Source organism: Bubalus kerabau, chromosome 14 (assembly GCF_029407905.1).
Source record: "Bubalus kerabau isolate K-KA32 ecotype Philippines breed swamp buffalo chromosome 14, PCC_UOA_SB_1v2, whole genome shotgun sequence".
NCBI lineage: Eukaryota > Metazoa > Chordata > Mammalia > Artiodactyla > Bovidae > Bubalus > Bubalus kerabau.
In genome coordinates, this window is record NC_073637.1 from 10274074 (window position 1) to 10297416 (window position 23343).

Genomic DNA, 23343 nt, shown 5'->3' on the forward strand with positions numbered 1-23343 from the left:
TCGAGGTATAGCCGATTAGCAATGTCGTGATAGTTTCAGGTGGACAGTGAAGAGACTTGGCCATACATATACATGTATCCATCGATTTATCCTAAATCATTAATCTTTCTCAGAGAGGAAGGGAGGGGACACCCAGATATATAACATACACGTTATAAACTTCTTAATATAGCAGCAGAGGAAGACAGAGGTCTGTCAGCCTATCTTTGCTTAGCCAAATTAAAAGAGTTAGGGTGACCCAGTGGCTCTTAGCTCCCGATGGGGACATTTAAAAAATATTCTGAAACCTTGACTCCACTCCCAGGAATTTTTATTCAGTTGACCTAGAGGTTAAGGTGCTGGGTCTTTGTTCCCCAAAGTCACCATGCGATTCCAGCCTTTGGCTTGGTGGGGGGTAGGGTGGGTCTGGCTTCTGTCTGCCTCCTGTGGTTGGGGGTCTCCTTGGCCCTCCAGAGTACATGCCCTTCATCCCGAGGCTGAGTTGGCAAAGCAGCAATGCGGGGGAAGCCCTGGCTGGTCCTCCTGCCTCTGGAGTCAGCTTCCTGCACGTGGGGGCCTCCTGAGTAAGTGTGGGCATGCAGCTCTTGGGAGGCAAGCCAGCCTAGAAATGGGAGATAATCGGGAAGGAGAACCTGGGTTCAGCGTGACGTGGTGGGCAAGGTTGCTGCTGTTCGAGAGGAAGGAGCCAGGCAAGGAAGCGGCTCCATGTGGGACCGGGGGTTGAACCACTCATGTCCCCGTTGGAAAGGTGGGCACAGTGAGAGCAAGAGACCCCTTCCAGGCCCTGCTAAGGAGCTGGAGATGGGACCCTCTGTTGCTTCCTGCAGCTAGCAAAGGGGACGGCCTCGCCCTGAAGTCAGACCCAGGCGGCTGGCAGACTCCCTGCTATTGTTGTTGCTCAGTCCTAAGTTGTGTCTGACTCTTTGGGACCCCAAGGACTGCAGCATGCCAGGCTTCCCTGTCCTTCACTGTCTCCCGGAGTTTGCACAAACTCGTGTCCATCGAGTTGGTGATGCTGTCCAACCATCTCGTCTTCTGTCGCCCCCTTCTCCTCCTGCCCTCAGTTTTTCCCAGCATCAGGGTCTTTTCCAGTGAGTCAGCTCTTTGTGTCAGGTGGAGCAGGCTCCCTAACCGCCCCAATGTGAGCCCTTACACCGTCACGCTCTAGCATACCTGCTGTCATGGGCCAATCTGGAACAGAGGGGAGCTCCTCCAGCCCTCTGTTTGCAAAATTTGTGGTCCCAGACGATGTGTGAATCGAGGCGTCTCTGTGCCTTAAACTCCCCCAGGTCTCCTTTCCTGAAGCTGAATTATCCCACTGTGTCCACCCCATCAGGGTGGTATGCGTTTTCCACCTTGTGTCCCAGGCGTCTCTTGGGGAGAGAAGTTAAGAGGGGGTTTCCGTAAGATCAGGAACCCTTCCTAACAGGGCTGCCAGGGGACCTCCTTTGAAATCCTTAGAGCTCCAAGTCCCTGTTCATCTATAAAACCAAGTCACTTTTCTCTTAGCTTCAGTGATATTTATACTCTTTATACAAGGGAAATCATAGCAACAACCTTAGAGATTTGTTGTAAAGATTAAATGAGCTTATGTGCTGTGCTCAGCCGTTCAGTCCTGTCTGACTCTTTGTGACCCCATGGACTGTAGCCCACCAGGCTCCTCTACCCATGGAATTTTCCAGGCAAGAATACTGGAGCCGGTTGCCCTTTTCCTACTCCAGGGGTCTTCCTGACTCAGGGATCAAACCTGCATCTCTTACGTCTCCTGCATTGGCAGGCGGAATTCTTGAGCACTGAGCCACCTGGGAAGCCCAAATGAGTTTATAATGCTCATCTAATGCTCGGTGTGGGACCTGGGACATAGGAAGCAGTTTGTAAAGGGCCACTTTACAAAGTCGAGGGTGTGGGGGGATTAGGACGGAGAGCATCCTTGCTCAGAGGAACAGGCTGATACACTGTGGGGGTGCCTGGAATAGGGGCCACGGAGGGACTAGACCGAGGAGTCTGGGGCACGAGGCAGGTTGTCACACCGTCCCTGCCCTTCAAGCGTGTTCGTTTGCATTGTTTATTTCTGCCGGGGTCCGAGCTCTCGCTAACTGCCTCTGTGTGCCCTCTCCCAAGGTACATGTATCCCTCCATGGACCAGTTGGCTGAAATGCTCCCTGGAGTCCTGCAGCAGTTTGGGTAAGAACTCTAGCTTCTGTCTCTCCTGGGGCCTTGGTCTGGCCCCACCCCTGAAATCTAGGTGAATGTTTAAAGATAGGGAAGAAATCAGCTTGTCACACTCTGCAGACAGTGTCTTTCTCAGTCTCTTTACTCCAGTGTGCTTCTTGCAAGTCGGGCTGTTCTTGAGTGGATCCACCCCATGATGGCAGCCACTCAGCCCACCCTTTCCCCACCTCTCTTCTCTTACTGCTTTTTCTTTCCCATGGAATGTTCTGGAACGGGCTGCCCGAGCCCTCCATGTCTCCCTCCAGGCCCTTATTTCTTCAGTGCTCATATCCTTCTTCCTTGAGCCTTTCATGTAATGATAACACCTCAGAGTTCTTGCCCAGTTCAACTTGCCTTCCAAATTTTAGAATCCAAAATACAGCTGAAGGGCAGGAAGAGGCAGTCCAGGGACTAGGCCTTCCCATAAGTGGCCATCGGGCGCTGTCCGAGCCTGGCCGCGGTCAGGAGCGGAGTGAGGGGAGAGGAGGAGTCTTCCCAAGGTCGCGGTCTTCTGTGAGGCCACAGAGCACATGGCATCGCAGGTCCTCCAGGGCACGTAAGGCGGCATGGTGCCAGCCACCCCCAGGGATGCCCAGGACAGATGCTGGGGGAGACGGGGCTCCTCAGGGCAGGGGGCGAGGGCTGCAGGGCCTCGCATCGCTCCCTGGTCTGGGATGTGAATTTTTATTTCTGCTTCCAGGCTGAAGAGCATCATTGGAATGGGAACTGGAGCAGGCGCCTACATACTCACTCGCTTTGCTGTGAGTCTTTTTGTTTTCTGCTTTAACTTTCTATTTTGTATTGGAATAGAGTGTGTTAGTTGCTCAGTCGTGCCTGACTCTTTGCAATATCATGGACTATAGCCCCCGCCAGGCTCCTCTGTCCAGGAATTTTCTGGGCAAGAATATTGCAGTGGGTAGCCATCCCCTTCTCCAGGGGAACTTCCCATATTGCAGGCAGATTCTTTACCATCTGAGCCAGTCGGAAAGTCCCTATTGGAGTATAGCCGATTAACAATGTTGTAATAGTTTCAGATGAACAGCGAAGGGTCGCAGCCATCCATACGCATGTATCCATTCTCCCCCAGACTCCCCTCCCATCCAGGCTGCCATATAATGTTGAGCAGAGTTCCATATGCTGTGCAGTAGGTCCTTGTTGGTTAAAAAGAAACATTTAAAAAAAATATGTTTTAAATCAAATTAATTCCAGATTAAGGCAGAAAATTGGAAAAACCACAAATAAAGAAAAAAATCACAAAAGGGAAAAAGAAATGAACCATAATTCCGTTTCCCAAGGGAGAAGCACAGTTCACATGGGGCTGTGTGGTCCAGAGTTCTGTATGCCCGGGTGAGGGCTGTGCCCCCAGGTACACAGCGGCGGCCCTTTCCCCTTTATTGAAGTGCCACACTAGACAGATGCTTTTATCGTCATCCTGATCGTGGCCAGTGCCTCACATCACTGAGTGTTCTGTTGCGGCCCTTCTTTGTGATAGCTGCACAGGTTTTGTAGTCAGGAAAGTCTTGGACCCTGACTGATGCTTAACTAATCAGAGATGCGCGTGTTAGCATGATGAATGTCACTGACATTACTCAGGGTCCACCTCAGGGGCTCTCAGGTCCTCTGTATCCTGACCAGACATTGTATTCAACCATATGTAATCTGACGGCCTATTATTTGCTGGACTTTCTAGAGGTTAGGAATGCTAGCATGAATACAAAATGGTCTGGCTGTCTAGGCTCTGAGCCCACAAAATACAGTCTCAACTCTATCTTAGATTTCTATCTCTGAGAAATAAGAGGATTCTTACTGATTCCTGAAGAGCCGATTACCTTGTCTGATTTATGACGTCCGTGGTATGACGTACCCACTTCACAGCTGGGGAAGCTGAGGGGCATCGGGGTGAAGTGACTTGTCCCAGGCAGGTCTGCCAAGTGTGTGTGCTTCTACTCCTCAATAGTTTCCTCTTTGTACTCTCTCAGAAGTCCCACGTAGTGTCTACTATGCTGGAACCTCAGTTTTGGAAGTTGGGGGGCATATCCAGAGCATCAGCCTGCTCTGGGGGTCCACACGGACCCTCTCGGACTTTTCTCTGTCTTCAGTTTGACTTTAAAGCTCACAGTCTCTCCTGTGGCCAGGTTGTCTCTCTCACCTCGTGCCTTGAATTGCAGCTCAACAACCCTGAGATGGTGGAGGGCCTTGTGCTCATCAACGTGAACCCGTGTGCGGAAGGCTGGATGGACTGGGCCGCCTCCAAGGTGAGCCTGGGGGCCTGGGTCAGCCGGGGGTATCCCAACCTGCAGAGGGGCATGCATGCCCGACTCTGCCTGGAGGGCAGACTGCAAGGAACCTCTTCTTGCAACCCCCTCCACCTTCCCCAGCAAAGAAGGCTGCTTTCCTCTACTTGGCTTTGAATAGTGAACATGATCTCAGCCATGCGCCATTCGGATTTCAACAAGTCACTACTGTCCAAGTCAGTGATACCAGTGGGATGTGGGTCTCCAGCCAGCTTTGATAAGGAGAGCCTGGGTTGAGATGTAGCTACTGGGGACGTAGCATATGTTGGGTTTTTATCAAGATGCTGAGACTAAAAAGACGAACAAGACAAAAGACAAATGTCTGTCACCCCAGTCACCCACATGGGATTAATTAAAATATATATATATATATATATATATATATATATATTTGGTACTGATTTTATGCCACTTAGTTTTATGCCAATAATAATTAGCTAACATGTGTTGAGTATTTATCAGGTTCTCTTTCTACGCTCCGTGGCTATATCTGCATGACCTCATTCAATCCTCAGTCACCCCAGGAGTGGGGATTGTTATGACCATCTTATGGAGGAGGAAACTGAGGGTCTCAGGGTTAGAATGTTGTCCAGGGTTGCACAGAGCTGGGCAGTGAGAGATCTGGGGCCTAACAGGACCCCTTGGACTCTGGGGTCCTCGGATCACCCCCGAGCTGGGCTCACCGCAGGCCCCGCCTCCATCAGCAGGTGCCAGATGCCCGCCTGGACCCAAGCTCCACAGGGCAGGAAACGCCAAGAGAACAGGGCACATCCCTGCCCAGGCAAGGGCCCTCGCTGTCTCGGGAAGCTCAACTCTGGCTGGGTTCCTTGTTTATCTTTTAAAAATGATTATTGTTTTTTTTCATAAAGGCCCCCAGTATTTGCCAAGGAGAAGGGGAAACCGTTCCAATGGAAACAGTACAAAGCCTTTCAAGCCGGAGTTATCCTGGCTTCTCATTTGGAAAGTGTGTTTTTGCCAAGGTTGGGGTGCTGTCGGGGGCAGGGAGTGTGAAGGGGTCGTGCCCCTCCGCACACCTCCCACCCCACCCTGGCTACTCTGATATTTCATTTCTTCCTGGAACATTCTGCCAGGACACGGGAGCCCTTTCCTCCCGCCGGCATGATATTCAGGAGCAGAACACACTCCCTGTTTTTTATTTTGTTTTCCAGCAAAGGGAGTGACATTGCAGTGGGCTGGTTTGGCTTCTTGGTAGCTGTCCTGTACCAGACGTGGGGCTGGGCCGTTGACCATTGGCTGATGTGGGCCTGAGTGCTTTTTGTGGGTTTTACTGTTTGCATTCTATCTTTCCTTCTCAGCTGCAGCCCTGGTAGAAGACCTCTCTCTCGGGGATCTAGTGTGTGTCAGACACTGGGGTCAGATCCTGGGACATGTGTAGTTGCCTCGTGTAGCCCTCATCTTGGCCTTGTGACTCTGAGCTTCTCGGCACTCTGGTTATGATCAGAGATCTGAGGTCCTGCGGCTCTGTGACACGCCCCCAAACCCAGGGTCACGCAGCTAGGAGAACACCCAGGTCTAGAGTTTCTCTCCCCTACCGGTCCCTGCCTGACACTGAAGTTGGTCAACACACATTTATGGAGCTCCTACTGTATACTTAGCATTTATACCTAAGCTGTATATGCAGCTCCATAAATGCTGTATACCCAGCATTTATGGAGCACCTACTGTATACCCAGCACTTATGAAGTTCTTGCTATATGCCTAGCATTTATGGAACTCTAGCTTTGTTAGTGGGAGCAGGTAGAGAAGAGAAGGTCACAGTATTCAGAGAGAGGAAACTAGCTTGAGAGGGAAAAATCTGGGGGATGACATAGAAAGGATAGTTGGGCATAAACAGATCCTGTTGTATAGACCAGCAACTCAGTGTGTGTTTGGAAGCAACAGACAACACCCTACCCCACACCCCCCGCCACCCCTTGCTGAGGACTTGGTGAGCTGTGGCCTGGTGAAAGCTGGGAAAATGTGAGATCTTTGTTCACACACATTTCTGCCCATCTCCTGTGCCCCGGGCTCTGAGAATAAGGAACAGATGGAGGGCCAGGCCGCGTCTGCCAGGGCTCCAGGCCCCGTAGGTAACTGGAGACACCTTCCATCATGGGGGTGACCCCAGACTTGGATGCAGGGGAGCCCATGCCACTGCTCCGCCCCAGGGCAGTGGGGTTTGCTGACCCTGTCTGGCTGCTGCAACAAATGCCTGCGATCTAATCCCGCCTGCTTCTGTCCTCCCAGATCTCCGGATGGACCCAAGCCCTTCCAGACATGGTGGTGTCGCACCTCTTCGGGAAGGTGAGCGTGTGACCTGGCGTTCTGTGGTTCAGTCATGTGCTGCCCGCGCAGAGGGCGTGGCGCAAGGGGGCGACCCCCCGACCCTCCCCAAACAGCGAGTCATGACTCATTCACAATCGTCAAGTCATTCCTTCTCTCTCGATCTCCCTTCAACAGAAGTCTTTTTAAACAGCTTTATTGAAGTACAGCACATATTGAAAGTATAAAATGTGACAGATGTTGGCATTCGTATACACCGGTAAGAACCATCATTGAAGCCCAGGTGACTAACCACACAGCTTCCCCCCAGGACCTCCCCGGAGCCGCCAGGCCCTCCTTCTCTTGGTCTTCCTCTGACCCTCTTTGGGTCGCTGCAGATTTGCCAGAATTCCCTAGAGTTTTATGTAAACAGCATCACACAGTATGGGATCCTTAATTTTCCAATCTGGCTCCTTTCAGTCCACATAATTATTTTGCGATCCATCTGTGTTGATGGGCATATTGAGAGTTCATCCCTCTGTCGTGCTGAGTGGTGATCCGTGGTGCGGATGGACCAGAGGTTGCTTCTCCATTCACCGATTGATGGATGTTAGGTTCTTTTCAGTTCTGGGCTATGACAAAGCCAACAGCAAGCACATCTATGGACTGTGTCAGCCTCAGTCCTAAGGGACTCGGTGATTCGTGTGAGAAAGACTTTTTATTCCCAGTTATGGATATATATATATTTCCCCCCCAGTGGTGGATGAGGAAAGTGAGACCAGAGAGGTTGAGTGACCTGTGTGAGGTCTCACAGCCAGGGAGAGGGCTGAGATTGGAGCCCATGAGTCTGGCTCCAGCGTGGGTTCCCTTAACTGATGCAGGGTGCGGGCCACCTGTGCCTCCGCTGGTACCTGGCTCTCAGATGGGCTGTTGTGCAGGTGCCCCCACTGAGGCTGGTCTGAGCCAGGCCCCTGGTGACACGGGAGTGGTGCGTGGTTCTGCCCTGTCCCCCGGCCAGCGTGGCCCCTGACTCTGGCTTTGTTCCTCCTGCTGAGGGAGAGGGCCGGATGTGGGTCTGAAGTGCCCCTCGATGCCCGTCCAGCCTGGAGTGATGTGTTCTGTTCTCTGTGTGTGGCCTACACACCACTGCCTGCTCCGCAGCTGGAGAGTGTGACCTTAGACAGCCGGGGAAGCAGATGTTTGCTGGGTTGCTGCAGTGTGCGTTGTGTTGCTCCTTGTGTTCATTGGTGTGGCTGCTGTAGCAAAGCACCACAAGCTGGGTATCTTAAAACAACAGACATATATTCTCTCTCACTTCTGAGGCCAGGAGTCTGAAATCAAGTGCCGGCCGGGCCACAGTCCTCCAATGGGACTAGGGGAAGGTCTTTCCTTGCTTCTTCTGGCTTCCGGTAGCTTCAGCATCCCTTGGTGGGTGGTCCCTCACTCCAGTCTCTGCCTCCATCTTTGCATGGCTTTCTCTGTCTCTGTTTCAAATCTCCCTCTTTCTCTTACAAGGACACTGGTTCTAAATCTCTGGATTTAGAACCTACCGGGATAATGCAAGATGACCTCATCTCTGGATCCTTAACTTAATTACATTTGCAAAGACCTTTATTTCCAAATAAGTTAACTTCACAAGGTCCAGGAATGTGATGTGAACACATCACCGGGACAACCTTTCAAGCCGCCAAAGTCCTCTTTTTTTATGTTTCAGTTTCCATTACATTTTCTCCACCCTGAGTGTATAATGTGCACCTCGTAGGAATATAGGAAAGATCAGAGCCACCGTCTGTATTTTCTTAGAAGGGGGGGTGTCAAGTATAGAGTGAGAACTTTGCCTGACTATACCTGAAATTACCTGGGGTGTCTGTTTGTGCCCCCCACTCACTGCAGTTGTTTTGATCTGTAACCCCAGCACAATTCCTCAGAGGGTGACTTTCCTGATTTTTTCTGGGAGAACAGCTGGTTGGTCCCTGTTGCTTCAGTAATCGTGGACTGTCTTGACACCACTCTGGGCTGACACTGGCCCTTCTTTGCTCCCTCCCACTCTTGATCTGGTTGTCGTCAATTACATTGGGCCCTTTCATGAAATTGCAGCATCCTCTGTTGTACAGATGAGAAACAGAACAGGCTCATAACTTGTTTGTCTCAAATCACATTCAGAAAGGAACCAGGGAGAGAGAAGGCTGAGGCCGGCCTTCTGCAAAGGTCGGTTGGCCCTCCTGGGAATCAAGATTGAGCTTCTTTCCGGCAACTTCCCATTGCACGGGTTAGTTTTGTTTTGCAAACATGAAAAACTTCTTTTCATCTATTTCCATTAAAAAGAAAATAATGGTAATTGCTAAAGTCGTGTCGGTGTTTACAATGGGCTTCCTAGACCGCCCAGCCTTTATTAAATCCTACAATTTGATGAAGTGGGTGATGTCAGTCCCACTCTTTTTTTTTTTTTTTTTAAAGGAAACTGAGGCTCAGGGAGGTAAAACACTTGTACAATAAAAGGACAGTGATGGAGCCAAGTTCAGACCCAGGATGACTGAGTTCAGATCAGAACTCCCAAAGTCTGAGCCCAGAAAGGCATGCTTCCCCTTCCAGCTTTGTGATCGCTTTCCTTGCAGTTGATATTCAGACATCAGTCTGCTTCTGGGTACAGCTTCTACTTTCCCAAAGCTTCCCTTGGGCCCATAGCAGGCCTATGGATTAGGCATTACCGTCTTCACTTTGTACCTGAATAAGACGAAGAATGGCGAGGGGAGTGACCAGCCAGCGCCATAGTTCCCACAAACGACATTCTCCTCTCTCTACGCAGGAGGAAATGCAGAATAACGTGGAGGTGGTCCACACCTACCGACACCACATCATGAACGCCATGAGTCCTGGCAACTTGCACCTGTTCATCAGCGCCTACAACAGGTACCCAGTGCCGTTCAGCCACACGGTGGCCGCTTTTGTAGGTCCGGAACTAAGATGGGGCAGGGGAGGGGAGAGCATAAAGTTAATAGCAGCCCCGGAGCAAATAGATGAACAGAACAAGGGAGCCCAGGAAGGGCCCCAGGAAGTCAGGTGCCTCCCAGAGTTTTGAGTATTGATCCTTTGCAAGGGGGCTTCCCTGGTGGCACATTGGTAAAGAATCCACCTTGCCAGCGCAGGAGACACAGAAGACGCAGGTTCGATCCCTAGGTTGGGACGATCCCCTGGAGTAGGAAATGGCAGCCCACTCCAGTATTCTTGCCTGGAGAATCCCGTGGACAAAGGAGCCCGGCCTGCTACAGTCCATGGGGTTGCAAAGAGTGAACACGACTGAGTGAGCACACGTGTACTTTTCAAGGAGCTTAACTCCACTCCAGATCACCAGGGGTGCAAGCACGAGTGGGAACGGTCACATGGCAAATGGTCTGCACATGGATTTACGTATGTGCCTGTGCCGAGGCTGACCCTAAGAAGGACCAGAGGTGGGGAGAGCTGAGAGGGATGTGGAGAGGAATCCAGAAAGGCTACTGGGAGGTGAGGGACTCATTCCAAGGGTAAGGAGAAACTGAGCCTGGCTTTTGGCAAGGGTGCAGCCCTCTCAAGCATACCTGGGTGACAGTCTGGGGCTCAGCTAGGGAAGGGGACAGCTCGGGGCCACTGATGTCGGCCAGGGGTTCTAGAATCCCCAAGGAACTCAGTCTGCCACTCCACAGAGGGGTCAGGGATGACCCTCCTGGGCTCTGTATCTCCTCACATGTTAATAACTCAACATCGTGAAGGGCATTCGTGTCCCTTCCCACCTACCTTCCTCCCAGCCTCTCAGTGATGGAGGGACAGGTAATATTTGCAGCGAGTAGCTGAAGACATGGAGGCTGAGCACCCATTCTTTCAGCAAACACTAGCGAGGACTGGAGTGGGCAGGCTTTTGACTGGGCGGTGGGCACTGAGGAGACCAGCAGCAGCTCCCGCAGCCCCACACGCTGCAGGAAAGAACTGATGCCTCCTAAACTTCATGATGAGCGTGCCCTCACCATCATTTCCTGCTGGGGAAGTGAAGGCACAGAGAGGTTCAGCACCCTGCCTGAGGTCACACAGCTGGCAAGCAGAGGAGCCTGATTTGAATCCAGCTGGACTGGCTCCGGGCTGAATGCTGGGAAAGGGTGTCTCATGCTGGGAGGTGCCAGGCAGGGAGAGGCTGGTGGCCATCCATACAGTGAGAAACCATGCTGCTGCTGCTAAGTCACTTTAGTCGTGTCCGACTCTGTGCGATCCCATAGACGGCAGCCCATCAGGCTCCCCTGTCCCTGGGATTCTTCAGGCAAGAACACTGGAGTGGGTTGCCATTTCCTTCTTCAATGCATGAAAGTGAAAAGTGAAAGTGAAGTCGCTCAGTCGTGTCCAACTCTTCGTGACCCCATGGACTGCAGCCTACCAGGCTCCTCCGTCCATGGGATTTTCCAGGCAAGAGTACTGGAGTGGGGTGCTATTGCCTTCTCCGTGAGAAACCATAGGAGGGTTTAAAAGGAGGGAGTGAAAGGATCAGGTCTGAGTTCTAAAGAGATGGTTTGGTTACTATGTAGAGGACTCCGAGTTAGGCGTGAGAGTAAGACTCAGACTAAAAGAAGAGCCTGGACAGCATTTGGGAGGTGAAGGCTGTGGCTTGGGGGACAGGTGGGAATGAGGAAGCCTCCACAGAAGGATGTAATTTGTGCATAAAAGGAAAAAAAAACAGGACAATAAGGTAGAGTCCACAGGAAACGTATGAGTCCTGCTGTCCCTGAAGCCACTTCGGTGGACCCAGAGGGGCTGGGGTGAGACCCCACACAGCTTGGGATGTGGGTGGCTGTTTGCCAGAGTGGCCAGCGCAGGACTGCAGGGTTGCCTGGGTAGAAGGGCTTCCTCCCGCGGAGGGTATGTTGTTATATGGTGCATGTGTTTGTTGTTTGTCTGCAGCCGGCGGGACCTGGAGATCGAGCGGCCGATGCCTGGAGCCCACACGGTCACCCTGCAGTGAGTTGCCCTCCTCCCTGCACTGTCTCTTCAGCTTTGCTGGCCAGTGCCGGCAGCATCTTAGCCCTGAACTTGGCAGGACCGCCTGCCTGGTGCTAGGACAGCCCAGTGGGCAAGAACTGGGTAGATTCTAGCCATGGATTGGGCATGACCCAGCCTCACTCATCTCTTTGTGAAGAAGTTTGGTTTGTAGGGTGTCCCTGAGATCTTGGGTTGGGGGGACCGCAGATCTCAAACAAGGCATGCTAATAACCACACCCGACAGAATTTATGAAACACCTACTCTATGCCCAACTGTTTGAGGCTTTGCTTCACAGAGCCTGGAGACAAATAAGGCACAGGACCCACCTTGAAGTGCTTTATAAAACTAGAAGGAAAAGACAGTCATGGGTATGACCAACTGGATTCCACCTTTAATGACTATGTCTTATTATAGTTCCTTACATGAACCATATTATTTGACACCTGAATTTGGCACATGCAATTTCCTTAATTAGCTGTGTCCTTTTTGTCTCTGTTTTTGATGACTGGCAAAGTCCTACTCATCCTTCCTTGAGGAATACTTGAAAATAAAATATCAGGGCATAGAAATTCTCTGGCTGAAATTCATACTAGGGTGTAAATGACTACTTACCCATTTTTCCTAAGAATAAAGCAGAGGGTGGAGAAACAAGATAGTAAAAGAGCGAAGAGTACGGGGGAAAACAAAATAATTTCTTTTTTTTTTTTTTAAGGATTCTGGTCCCAGCCTGGCAGGTCTGGGAGCATGAGAACCTTTAAATGAACCTAGTGTTAACTCCCCGTCTCTCCCTGCCCCCAGGTGTCCTGCTCTGTTGGTGGTTGGGGACAGTTCTCCTGCTGTGGACGCTGTGGTATGTAGAAATCACCAGTAGCTTCTGTACTTAAATCGATGGTCCAGATCTGGTTGACTTTGTATGAAGTCTCCCTGCCCACCCTCTGCCCCTCCTCTGCTCCCATCAGAGCAAGTGACGTCTTCTAGATGCCGTACTGGACTTTGGGCAGAGGGCCCAGCCACCAGCCTCCTTCCCTGGTGACTGCCAGCCCTAGTTACTTGGCAGTGGGCCTTCTAACTTGTCTCCCAGGCTCCCTCACCTGCCGAGCTGCCTCCCACTGGCTTGTTTTTATGGGCATGTTGCCATTTCAGTTCGTGGCCAGGAGACTCTGCCCATTTGGGAGTCAGGTGGCACTTTCAGACCTGGTTGGAGCCTTTCATCTGACAGGGCAGAGAGGGACCTTGGAGCAGAGCTTAGGAAAGGCTTAGGAAAGGCTCAGTTCACCCCTTAATTCCCACCTGTGATATTGTAAGGGTAAAACAAGGATTCTGTCTTTCCAACATCATTATAGCTGGGGACATGGGAGGCTTAGGGGCTATTGGGAAAAGTCTAGAACTGTGATGTGCTTTGGGAGGTGAGCTAATGCAGGGTCTGCACATGTTCATTTAGTAAAGACCTGGGGTATCCAAATAAACCATGCAATCTAGCCCACTGGAAATGGAAGCCCACTCCAGTATTCTTGCCTGGAGAATTCCATGAACAGAGGAGCCTGGAGGGCTATAGTCCATGGGGTTGCAAAGAATCAGACACGACGAGCAACTAACACTTAACCTTAAGTCCACTGGACATAATCGTAGGATGTATCAATAAAGATACATAGCTTACATTAAGAGAGGTGATAATTTTACTTTAGGCACTCTGGACATCCCAAGTGAGGATTTTTCCCACTTCTGGATGCACTTGTAAGAGGGTCACTGAGAAATTGAAGAAAGAATCCAGTTTGGTGGATGTGGTTTCATGTGAAGAATAGTTGTCAGGACTGGGGATGTTGAATCTGAAGAGTTATTGGCAGCAGCTGGTTAAAGAAGCCCGTTCATTTAGTGACTGTTTCTGTAGCACCTTCTACAGTTTAGCTAATCTTCATCACAACCCTTTGAAAAAGATACTATCTTTATTTTATTGATGAGGAAACTGAGGCTCAGAGAGGTTAAGTTACTTGTCCAAGGGCACACAGCTCATGGTAGCAGGGCTAGAATTTAAAGCCATCTATTGAATGCCACAGCTTGTGTCTTTTCTTCCATGCCAGTAGGAATATTGGAATTTCTGATGATGGTAGCAGAGTGGCAGGGAGGAGGTAAAGTTTATGACTTTGGCTCCAGGTAAGAAATTAGAAATTTCTTCTCCCTCTTCCCATCCAGGTGGAGTGCAACTCGAAACTAGACCCAACGAAGACCACTCTCCTCAAGGTACAGGGAAAACAATGGGGGGTTGCATTTATTCTTTCTTAGAAACACCAAAAATTTTGTGCAGACTTGAGTTGTGCCTGATTATAGTATAACTGGTGGTCAGAAACCACAGAAATGATGACTGTCTGTTCACAAACACCTACTGAGTGCTGGCTGGCAACCCAAGACTGCAAAGATGAAGGGATCTATGTATGGGACTCCAGGAGCTTATGGGCTGCTGGCCATTGTGCTCTGGAGAGGGATGGACAGGAATTGTGTGGGCAGGGCCTGATTCTAGAAAGACTCTGCCCACTGCACCACCCTGCCCTGCTTCATGGGCCCCTGGAGCTCAATTCCTTTGTCTTGTCACTACATCCTCATTAGGCTGAGGGCCTCCCTGGGTTAGCTGACCTTGACCTTGAGCCTGGACCGTAGGCTGGCCACAGCCTCACTCACTCTTACTGGAAGAGACCTTCCAGCTCTGTTTCCCCATCCTCATCCCATCCGCATTTCTCTCCCCAAGTGCTCCAGAGCCCTAGGCTTTGGATAAATCTTCACATGTGCCTGAAATGGCTTTAAGCAGCGATGGCTTTGGATGTGGCTTTTTAATAGGACCTTCAGAAGCGACAACATTTACCGAGGATGGCCAACCAGGAGCCTCATCAGACCTGAAGGCTTGAATGTTGCATTTTCCTTCCGAGGGATCTTTAAAGAAATCATGTGTATGGGGCCTTGCGCAGTGAACGCTTTCTGGTCAGACAGACCCGACTTGGGACTTTACAAGTTCCTCCAATTCCCTCTGGCCCAGTTTCTGCCTCTAAAGTGGGACAGCCATCCCTTCCAGGGTTCTTGAGGGGCAGAGCGAAACCACCTACAGGGCCTAGCACAGCGCCTGGCCTGTCATGAGCTGCAAGTAATGGTGTGAGAAGGCAGAGTTCAATGCCGACATGGTTAGTAATCAAAGCAGCCTAGCCGAGTGAGGTGGGGGTTTCCCCACCCATAACCTGCCCGGGTCCCCTCACAGGGCAGGACCCGGGTAGGGCATTAGGCAGAGTGGATGCCCACTTGCAGCCAGGCCCCAGAGTCGGCATGCCCTCCACCGAGGCCTTGCACTAACCGGTTTCCCTGTCTCCCCAGATGGCAGATTGCGGTGGCCTCCCGCAGATCTCTCAGGTGAGTCACACCTGTCTCCACTCCCCACGTGGAGGGCAGGGGTCTCTGGGACCTGTTACCCCCTTTACCCTCGCTGCCTGCTCCCCACTGCCCCCACACCGTGATGTCTGATGACATGTTGTAGACCTGTTACCGTTTGTAAAAGTGCTTGCATGTCAGGACGTGTCAGATCCTCCTGCAGGAGCCTCTGTGGAGCGGATGACACTGGGTTCAAGGCAGGAAGGGATTTGCTGAGTGGACATAGCTTGGCAGTCATGGACCAGAATCTAGGTGTGCCTGACCCCGAAGACCAAAGGCCATAGCCATGGGCTCCCAGAGCCCAAGGCCAGAGCAAGGAGCACAGAGAGGAGATGGGCCAAAGTGTGTGTGTGTGCCTATGTGTGTGTGCACATGTGTATGTGTGTGTGTGTTCATCCACATGTGTATATGTATGTGTGTGTCTATGTGCACCCACGTGTATATATGTATGTGTCTCTGTGTGCATGTGTGTGTGTGCATATGTATGTGTACACACACGTGTATGTGTGTACATGCATGTGCGTATATGTATGTGTCTGTGGGTACATGCATGTGTGTGTGTGCACGTGTGTATATGTATGTGCCTGTGGGTGCATATATGTGTGTATGTGTGTGCGCACATATGTATATGTATGTGTGCACACACATGTATAAGTATGTGTGTCTGTGTGTGCATGCATGTGTGCATGTGTGTGTCTCTGTGTGCATGCAGCAGCAATCAGGCACAAGTGGCCTCGGGTGACTCTCTTAGCCTCCCTCTCCAGTGTCCCTCTCTGTTTCTACTGGCAAAGAACAAATATTTTCATGTTCATATCTGCTGTTGAGTTTTGCCTATTTAATAGCTGGGAGTAGCCAGAGAAGGATGGGATGGTTCAGTTTCAGCGGGAACAGATGGGTTCCCAGCCAAGCCTGCTTAGATGTAAATAAGAGTTAATAGTTGCACACTATTTAATGATGGGCTGTTTATCCATGCAGCCTGCTCAACACCCTGCTGAGACAATGCAACTTAAATTGGCTGAAGAGAAGGGGCACCATTATTCTTTCCTCTCCCCCTCCTTTATTCCTTTCTCTATTTGAAATGAGAAGACTCTAACCCTAGCCATAATTAAAGTATTTTTTATTTTATTTTGGTGTGAGATCATGGTTCCCCAACCAGGGGTCAAACTGTGGCCCCTGCAGTGGAAGCACAGGGTCCTAACCACTGGACCGCCAGGGAAGTCCCAAAACACATTTTAAATGTCATGGCAGGAGCTAAACTAGCCCAGCCCCTCAAGAGGGCAGCCCAGCAAGAACCCATGGCTCTGTAGTCCTGCCTTCTCCTGCCCTTGCAAGTTGGGTGTGTTTACAAAGGGCATTCCCATCCTTCATTCCATTCAATCCCTGCAATAAGCTTTAGAGAGAGGAAGAATGTGCCTTCTACCGCACAAGGGGAATTGAGGCTATCAGACGGCAGAGATTGCCTATGGGCATGCAGGGGAGCTGAGTTTGGGCCGAGATCTCATTTCCAAGCCCGTCATCTTGTTTTGTCTGCCATGCTGAACACAGATGCCCTTGGCTTTCTGCAGCTCCAACTTGCAACTCTCGTTCTTATCTTATCATCCCGCGACTCCTAGAGGGCACTTTTAGCACAGACTCTTCTTTAAATATCATCTGGCTCTTTGAGAACAGTGGCAGGAGCTGGTGGAGGTGGACAAGGCCACTCTGATGATGGCTCACCAGTGAAGTGAAAGGGTGTGAGAACAGACGTTACATTTGCGAGCTGGAATTAATTTGCCTTCAGATATGACCTTTACCCAAACATTCACCTCCTGGTTTAGATTAAACTTTGAGAGTAACTGGTCAAACTGGGTATGTTTGCAGCATTCCCAGCTCATTTATTTAAAGTAGCGCAGTTGATAAGAGATGTGTCTGTTCATCCATCTATCCATCCATCCATCCTCTCATCCTATCCTTCTTTCTTTCCATTTTCCTTTCCTTTCATCCTTGCATCCTTCCTTCTTTAAGACCATCCATCCTTCTTTTATTCATCTATCCATCTTCCTTCCTTCTTTCTATCCACTTTTTTTCATTTTCATCTATCCATGTATCCACCATTCTTTCATCCAACCAGTCACCAGCCTGCCTGCTACTGGGGTGAGAGTAAGCTGCTATGGGATTTGGAAAACCCTGGGTTAATGTGCAGGCCCGCTAATTAACCAGAAGACCTTGGATGGATTGTTTATCTCTCCAAATCTGTTCAGCTATGAAATGTATATGAAGACGGTACTAACCTCGCAAAGTCATTGTTGGGGGAAGATGAGAGTGCTGCATAGCCCTTAGCACAGTGAGTGGCCGTTACATTCTAGACGCTGAGCTGGACGCATCAGTTTATCCAATGATATATTCTTCACAGAAATCCTCAGTTGCAGGTGTAGCACTCTGCCCATATTATATAGGTGAGAAAGCTGGCTCAGACCGGTCATGTAGCTTGACTAAGTTTCTCCAGTTATGTAGTGAACGTGAACGTTCTTCCTGGTCAAAGCTAAGTTGGTTCTCTATAATCATCCCGTTCTTTGCTCTCCTTTTGTATTTTCGTCCTGTCAACAAGTGATGTTTCTGTCTTTTGCCAAGCTTTTTAATGAAGGTGACCACAGGCCTGGCTCCCAGTGGCCCTGAGTGAGCTGGACCTCCGGTGACTGACTGCACTTTCGCTCTCTTCTCTTGCAGCCGGCCAAGCTAGCCGAGGCCTTCAAGTACTTCGTGCAGGGCATGGGATACAGTGAGTATGGCTTTTCCCAGCAGGGGGTGGGCCGAGGGACAGCGGTGGGAACTGGAAACGGATTGGGCCGAGGATTCTGTGTCACCATGGGCAGCTCTAGCTTTTCGCACGCCGGGCATGTCAGGGAAGAAGTATTTAGGTGCGTGGAGGGTGGGCCGCAGTACAGAGCTTCCAGTGTCTCCTCATACCCTAGTGGCTCATTCTCCCCCGTTGTTGAACAGAAGCTGTTTCACACCAGGGAATGTTTTAAGGTGTGGGTGAGGACTAGCCCTCTGAGGACCAAGAAGACAACAGCCCATGAAACCATGAAAATCTTTTTTAATTTTAATTACATGTTTCCCTAAGAGACTTGTAGTGAGGATGGTAATGGTAGTCATGGTGGTGGTGCTGGTGACGTGAGGACGGATGAAAGTGCAGTCGCTCAGTCGTGTCTGACTCTTTGTGACCCCATGGACTGTACCCTAAAAGGCTCCTCTGTCCATGGGATTTTCCAGGCAATAGTACTAGAGTGGATTGCCATTTCCTTCTCCAGGGGATCTTCCCAACCCAGGGCTCGAACCCAGGTCTCCCGCATTGTAGACAGACTCTTTACCAGATGAGCCACAAGGGAAGCCTGAGGATGGATGGTGGCAATGATAATGATGCTGGTGGTGGTGATGCTGCTGGGAGTGATGATGATGTGGTGGCGTGAGGACGGTGCTGGGAGTGATGATGATGTGGTGGCGTGAGGACGGTGCTGGAAGTGATGATGATGTGGTGGCGTGAGGACGGTGCTGGAAGTGATGATGATGTGGTGGCGTGAGGACGGTGCTGGAAGTGATGATGATGTGGTGGCGTGAGGACGGTGCTGGGTGAGACAGTGGTGGTGGTGGAGATGAAAAATCATTAAGTCCTTTTTTTTCCCTCATTTAATGATCACAATAATCCTAGGAGATACTCTTATCTTCATTTTACAAATGATGAAACTGAGGCTTTGAGAAATTAAGCAAGAAGCAGAGTGGGGATCTGTGAAAGTTCTTCGAAAACTGCAAATCTCCCAGCAAATGGGTGTTAAAGTCACTTATATTCAAGGCAGAGCATGTCTGCTAAATCATTAGATTTGAGAATTGAAGGATAAATAGCAGCACAACTAAAGAATCTGCAGCCTCTTTGCAGTATGGCTCCAGTTTGTTCACAGACACACACAGCCCCTTTTCAGCAATGCAGTCCCAAGGCCGGGACAGCCAGCCCTAAGTCCAGCCGCACTCCCAGGCAGCATCCACCGTCGGCACATGTTGGCGTGTCAGCCACGGCCTCAGCCCTGATGTGGCTGGTTTTGCTCTCTCTCTCTCTGCTGCCTGGATTTCTAATTCGAGTGCCCATCTTAATTAAGAAGTCTGAATGTCTAGTCACTTCCTTTTTTTTTTTTTCTTTATTTTCCTGAGGCTTAAACTGTTTGCTCATTTAAAATAGTAATGTTATGTTTGGTCTACTGACCGCAGTCTTCAGATTGGCCTCAGCCACATTTAGTTTCTAGCACAGCTGAGAGCAGGCAAGCCTGATTTTCATGCTCCATGCAGGAGTCATGTCCCAAAGAGCCCTCTTCCAACAGAAAACATCTGCCTGTGGGTCTCTGCCCCTCTGGGAAAGTGTGCAGCAAAGGCAGTAACTTGAGAAGGGCTTTGTTTACCTTGCAGGCATGAATTGTAACTCTGTCTTGAACCTGCCATGGGTTTGGATTTCTGCTTTGAAAGTGCATTCTGGGGAGAAAGGAAGTGGGAGGCCGGCCTTGTTTGCCCCCACCCACTATGTTGGCTTCTATTTCCAGAAAGCAGCCTGCAGATCATAGGGAAAGACAACAGAAAGAGCTAGAGGCATCCTCCAAAGATGAGGAAAGGAATCGTTTATTTCCCGAGTGCCTGCTCACAGCCGTGGGCCAGTGTGACAAGCCCTTAGCATCCCTCACTCCATGCTAGGGTCACCAGAGCCCTGCAGGGTCAGTAAGACCGCACACGTGGGATCAAGGAACAGGGGGGCTCAGAGACAGTATGTGAGCAACAGGTGTGGGATTGATCCTGATTTTTTCCTGGATTCAGGAGCTAGCTCTTTAAGAAGAAGATTCAGTATGCAAGGATGAATTCTGTTTGTCAGTGTCTGTGGTGGAAAGCCAACACATATGCCCACAGAGCCAATAACATAACCCCTCCATGCATTTGTACTTATCACTGCCTCAGTGTGTGGCGTCTTTTATTCAATGTGATCTTGACAAAGAGGCTTCAATCGGCTGATGGAGTAGCTTCCTAAGATGGCCAAAACAAATCTCCACATACTGCATGGCTTAAAACAACGGAAATTTATTCTCTCACAGTACTACAGTTTTAGAGGCTAGAAGTCCAAAACTGAGATGTAGGCAGGGTCATGCTCCCTGTAAGGATTCTCAGAAGAATCCTTCTTTCCCTTGTTCCAGCTTCTGGTGGTTGCCAGCAGCCCTTGGCTTGTGGCTGCATCACTCTGACCTCTGCCCTGTCTTCACACGGCTGCTCCCTGAGTGTGCATCTGTCTCCTTTTAGGAGGAAACCAGTCATTGCATTAGCGCTCACCCTAACCGAGGATGAACTCATCTAGATAGATCTGCAAAGACCCTATTTGCAAATAAGGTTATAGTCAGAGATTCTGGTGCTCGTGAACTTGGGAGGGTGCTCTTCAACCCAGTACAGGTGGGGTTCTTCATCCCACCTTCTCAGCCACCTGCAGTGTTTAAGGGCATTTTAAGTCCTTCGGAATGGACAGTGCCATTAAGAGTTCCTGGGAGCTCACAGGTTGCCCGCAAGAAGAGGTGACAGCTGACTGCTCTATGTGGCCTCGGTTTCCAGCCTGTGGCATGCAGGGATTAGCCTGACTATGAACATCTTCCTGACTCTAGAAACTGTTGACATCACATGGTGGTGGGCATGCACTCGGGCACTGATACCCGGGGGTCCATGGTAGTATTCTGATTTTACACGTGGAGCCGGGGTTTCAGAGAGGGACGCTTCTCGAGTCCCACAGCTGGTAAGCGAGTAGCAGACAGCTGCGATCGAGACTCAGCTGGTAGGTTCATGCCAGGGTGGGACCCATCAGTCCTCACCCAGCCTGAGCCTGGCTCTTCACCTCTTCAAGTGGGCACAGAAATGAAGGGGAGCCCAGTGTCTGGATGGCCTTGAAGACGAACAGGAGCAAAGTTTCCACAGGCAGGCAGGGCATGCGGCAGGCTGCGTTGCCGAGGTGCAAGTGTCTCCGGCCTTTGCCCACTCCCTCACCGGGCTCTCTCCTCTCTCTCCAGTGCCCTCTGCCAGCATGACCCGCTTGATGAGGTCTCGCACAGCGTCAGGCTCCAGCGTCACGTCCCTGGAGGGCGCCCGCAGCCGCTCGCACACCAGCGAGGGCACCCGCAGCCGCTCGCACACCAGCGAGGGCACGCGGCTGGACATCATCCCCAACTCCGGCGGCCCCGGGAGCAGCGCCGGGCCCAACTCCACGGAGGTGTCCTGCTAGGCGGCCTCGGGGCCAGCCGGCCGCCCCTGGACTCTGGGACCGATCGCTGTAGCTGCCCCTCCTCCGGACCCCTCCCCACCCCTGCCTGCCAACCGCACGTTAACTCGTAACTCGGTATTAATCCAAAGCTTATTTTGTACAAGTGAGCTCTGGTGACGACACGGTGAGATTGGGTGTTTGTGGGGTCGCCCTTTCTGGTGAGGGTAGGGTGGGGTGGACCAAAGGGAAAGATGCACCTCAGTCCCCAACCCCCCCACCCCCGCCCGAACGAGGGGCTGAGAGGCCACCTTCCTACCCTCCTTTGGAGACGCCAAACTGCCAGAAACCAGCGCAGAGTAAACACTCGATCTATCCAAGGCTAGCCTGGCCGGAGCATCCTGGCGCAAAGGGACACCTTGTTGGAAGCCCAGCCTGCCTACTTCCTGTTTCCTCTCCAACTAAAGAAAAAACAGACCCAGATTCTGGAAACCAAGCCCTTTCTGATTGGGGAGGGGGAGAGCAGGGAGTGGTGGGGAGCTCTTTTAAAAAAAAAAAAGCCAAACCGGAAGCAGGGAGAGGTGGAATTGACGTGGAGGCTCCGAAGTATTTGGAAAAAGCAAATCTCCATAGTTAACTTGAAGTAATAGATTTTTTTTTTTAACGTTTGTGCATATATACACTTTTTATGGTTGACGCCTACAAGCCTGTTTTCCTGGCATTTTTTAACAGACAACAAAAGTAAGGGACAAAATCGTCCAGTTTTTCAAAGAAACGGTCTTGGCAGGCATTTGGTATTTGTGTGTTTAAAGCTTTGAATCAGCTGCCTGCCTCCCCCTCCATCGCCCCTACTTCCCACCCCTAATACATGAACGAGTGGTTATTTCATTCATGGGGAAGAGTGTGTAGATTTGTAGTTGTTTTCTCTGAAATGGAGAGAAAGATTGCAAACAGCTGGGGCTGGCTGTGATGTGTCTCCGGGCAGCAGCACTGGGGCAGGGGTGTTGGGGTGGAGTGGTATTTTTGGTGATTAGACGTAAGGAATTCCTTGTGGTTGTGATGGAATCCAGTGCAGTTGTGATTTCAGTCGATCCCATCTGGTTCCCAGGAATCATGTGTGATTAAGTTAAATCCTGCTTCCAATCTTTGACAATGTGGGGGTGAATCTGAACTTGGCTGCCAAAGGTTTCTGACCTGGTGACCTTCCAGAGTCTTCAGCTAGGGGGTGGGATTCACATGGGGAGTGGTGGCCCAGAAGATGTACAGAGTCTGAAACGTGTATTCCATGGGATTTCCTTCTCTCTCCCACCTTCCCCTCTTCGCTGCCCCTCTAACTTCTCCCTGAGCAGGGTGGCATCACTGACATTTCTGGGCAATGCCAACATAGCTGTTGAGTTCCTGTACTACTTACTGCCTTTCGATCTCATTTTGGCTAACCATGGATCTTTGTATAGCGAGTTTTGATCAGAATGAATGGAAGAGAGTGCATCAACCACCGGGGCCTAGTGGTTACTGGGAGGAAGTAGTCAAGCCTTCTAGGTAGCTTGGGGGATTATGACTCAGTTTACCTGTCACCTACCACCTGGGAGGCAGAAATGGCTGAATCAGAACAAGAAGCTGTTATGTACAAGTCTTTCCAGAAGAGTTTCTTAATGAGATATTTGTATTTATTTCCAGACCAATAAATTTGTAACTTTGCAGTGGCTTGTGTCTTTTTCCCCTACCTGAGAGATCATGCATTGAGATGGGTCTTTCCTTACCTGGGGCTTCCTGCCCACATGCCTCTCACCTTTGGAATTCTTCAGAGCATCACTGTCCAATAAAAATACAATGCGAACCACTGATGTAACTTCAAATCTTCAAGTAGTCACATTAAAAAAGGTAGAGACAAGTGAAATGAATTTTAATAATACATGTAAGCC

At 50.5% G+C, this 23343-nt stretch overlaps 1 protein-coding gene across 1 annotated transcript in view; it reads left to right on the forward strand.

Moving 5' to 3' along the window:
• Positions 1-23124, forward strand: part of NDRG1 (N-myc downstream regulated 1) — a 56608-nt gene extending 33484 nt beyond the window's left edge. Inside the window, exons 6-16 of the mRNA XM_055545719.1 lie at positions 2122-2184; positions 2912-2972; positions 4380-4466; positions 6753-6809; positions 9574-9677; positions 11688-11744; positions 12565-12616; positions 13957-14004; positions 15121-15156; positions 17881-17932; positions 21234-23124. Of these exons, the coding sequence (XP_055401694.1) occupies positions 2122-2184; positions 2912-2972; positions 4380-4466; positions 6753-6809; positions 9574-9677; positions 11688-11744; positions 12565-12616; positions 13957-14004; positions 15121-15156; positions 17881-17932; positions 21234-21445 (829 nt within the window). The 3' untranslated portion in view covers positions 21446-23124. The remainder of the gene's footprint in view (positions 1-2121; positions 2185-2911; positions 2973-4379; positions 4467-6752; positions 6810-9573; positions 9678-11687; positions 11745-12564; positions 12617-13956; positions 14005-15120; positions 15157-17880; positions 17933-21233) is intronic.
• Positions 23125-23343: the final 219 nt, after the last annotated feature.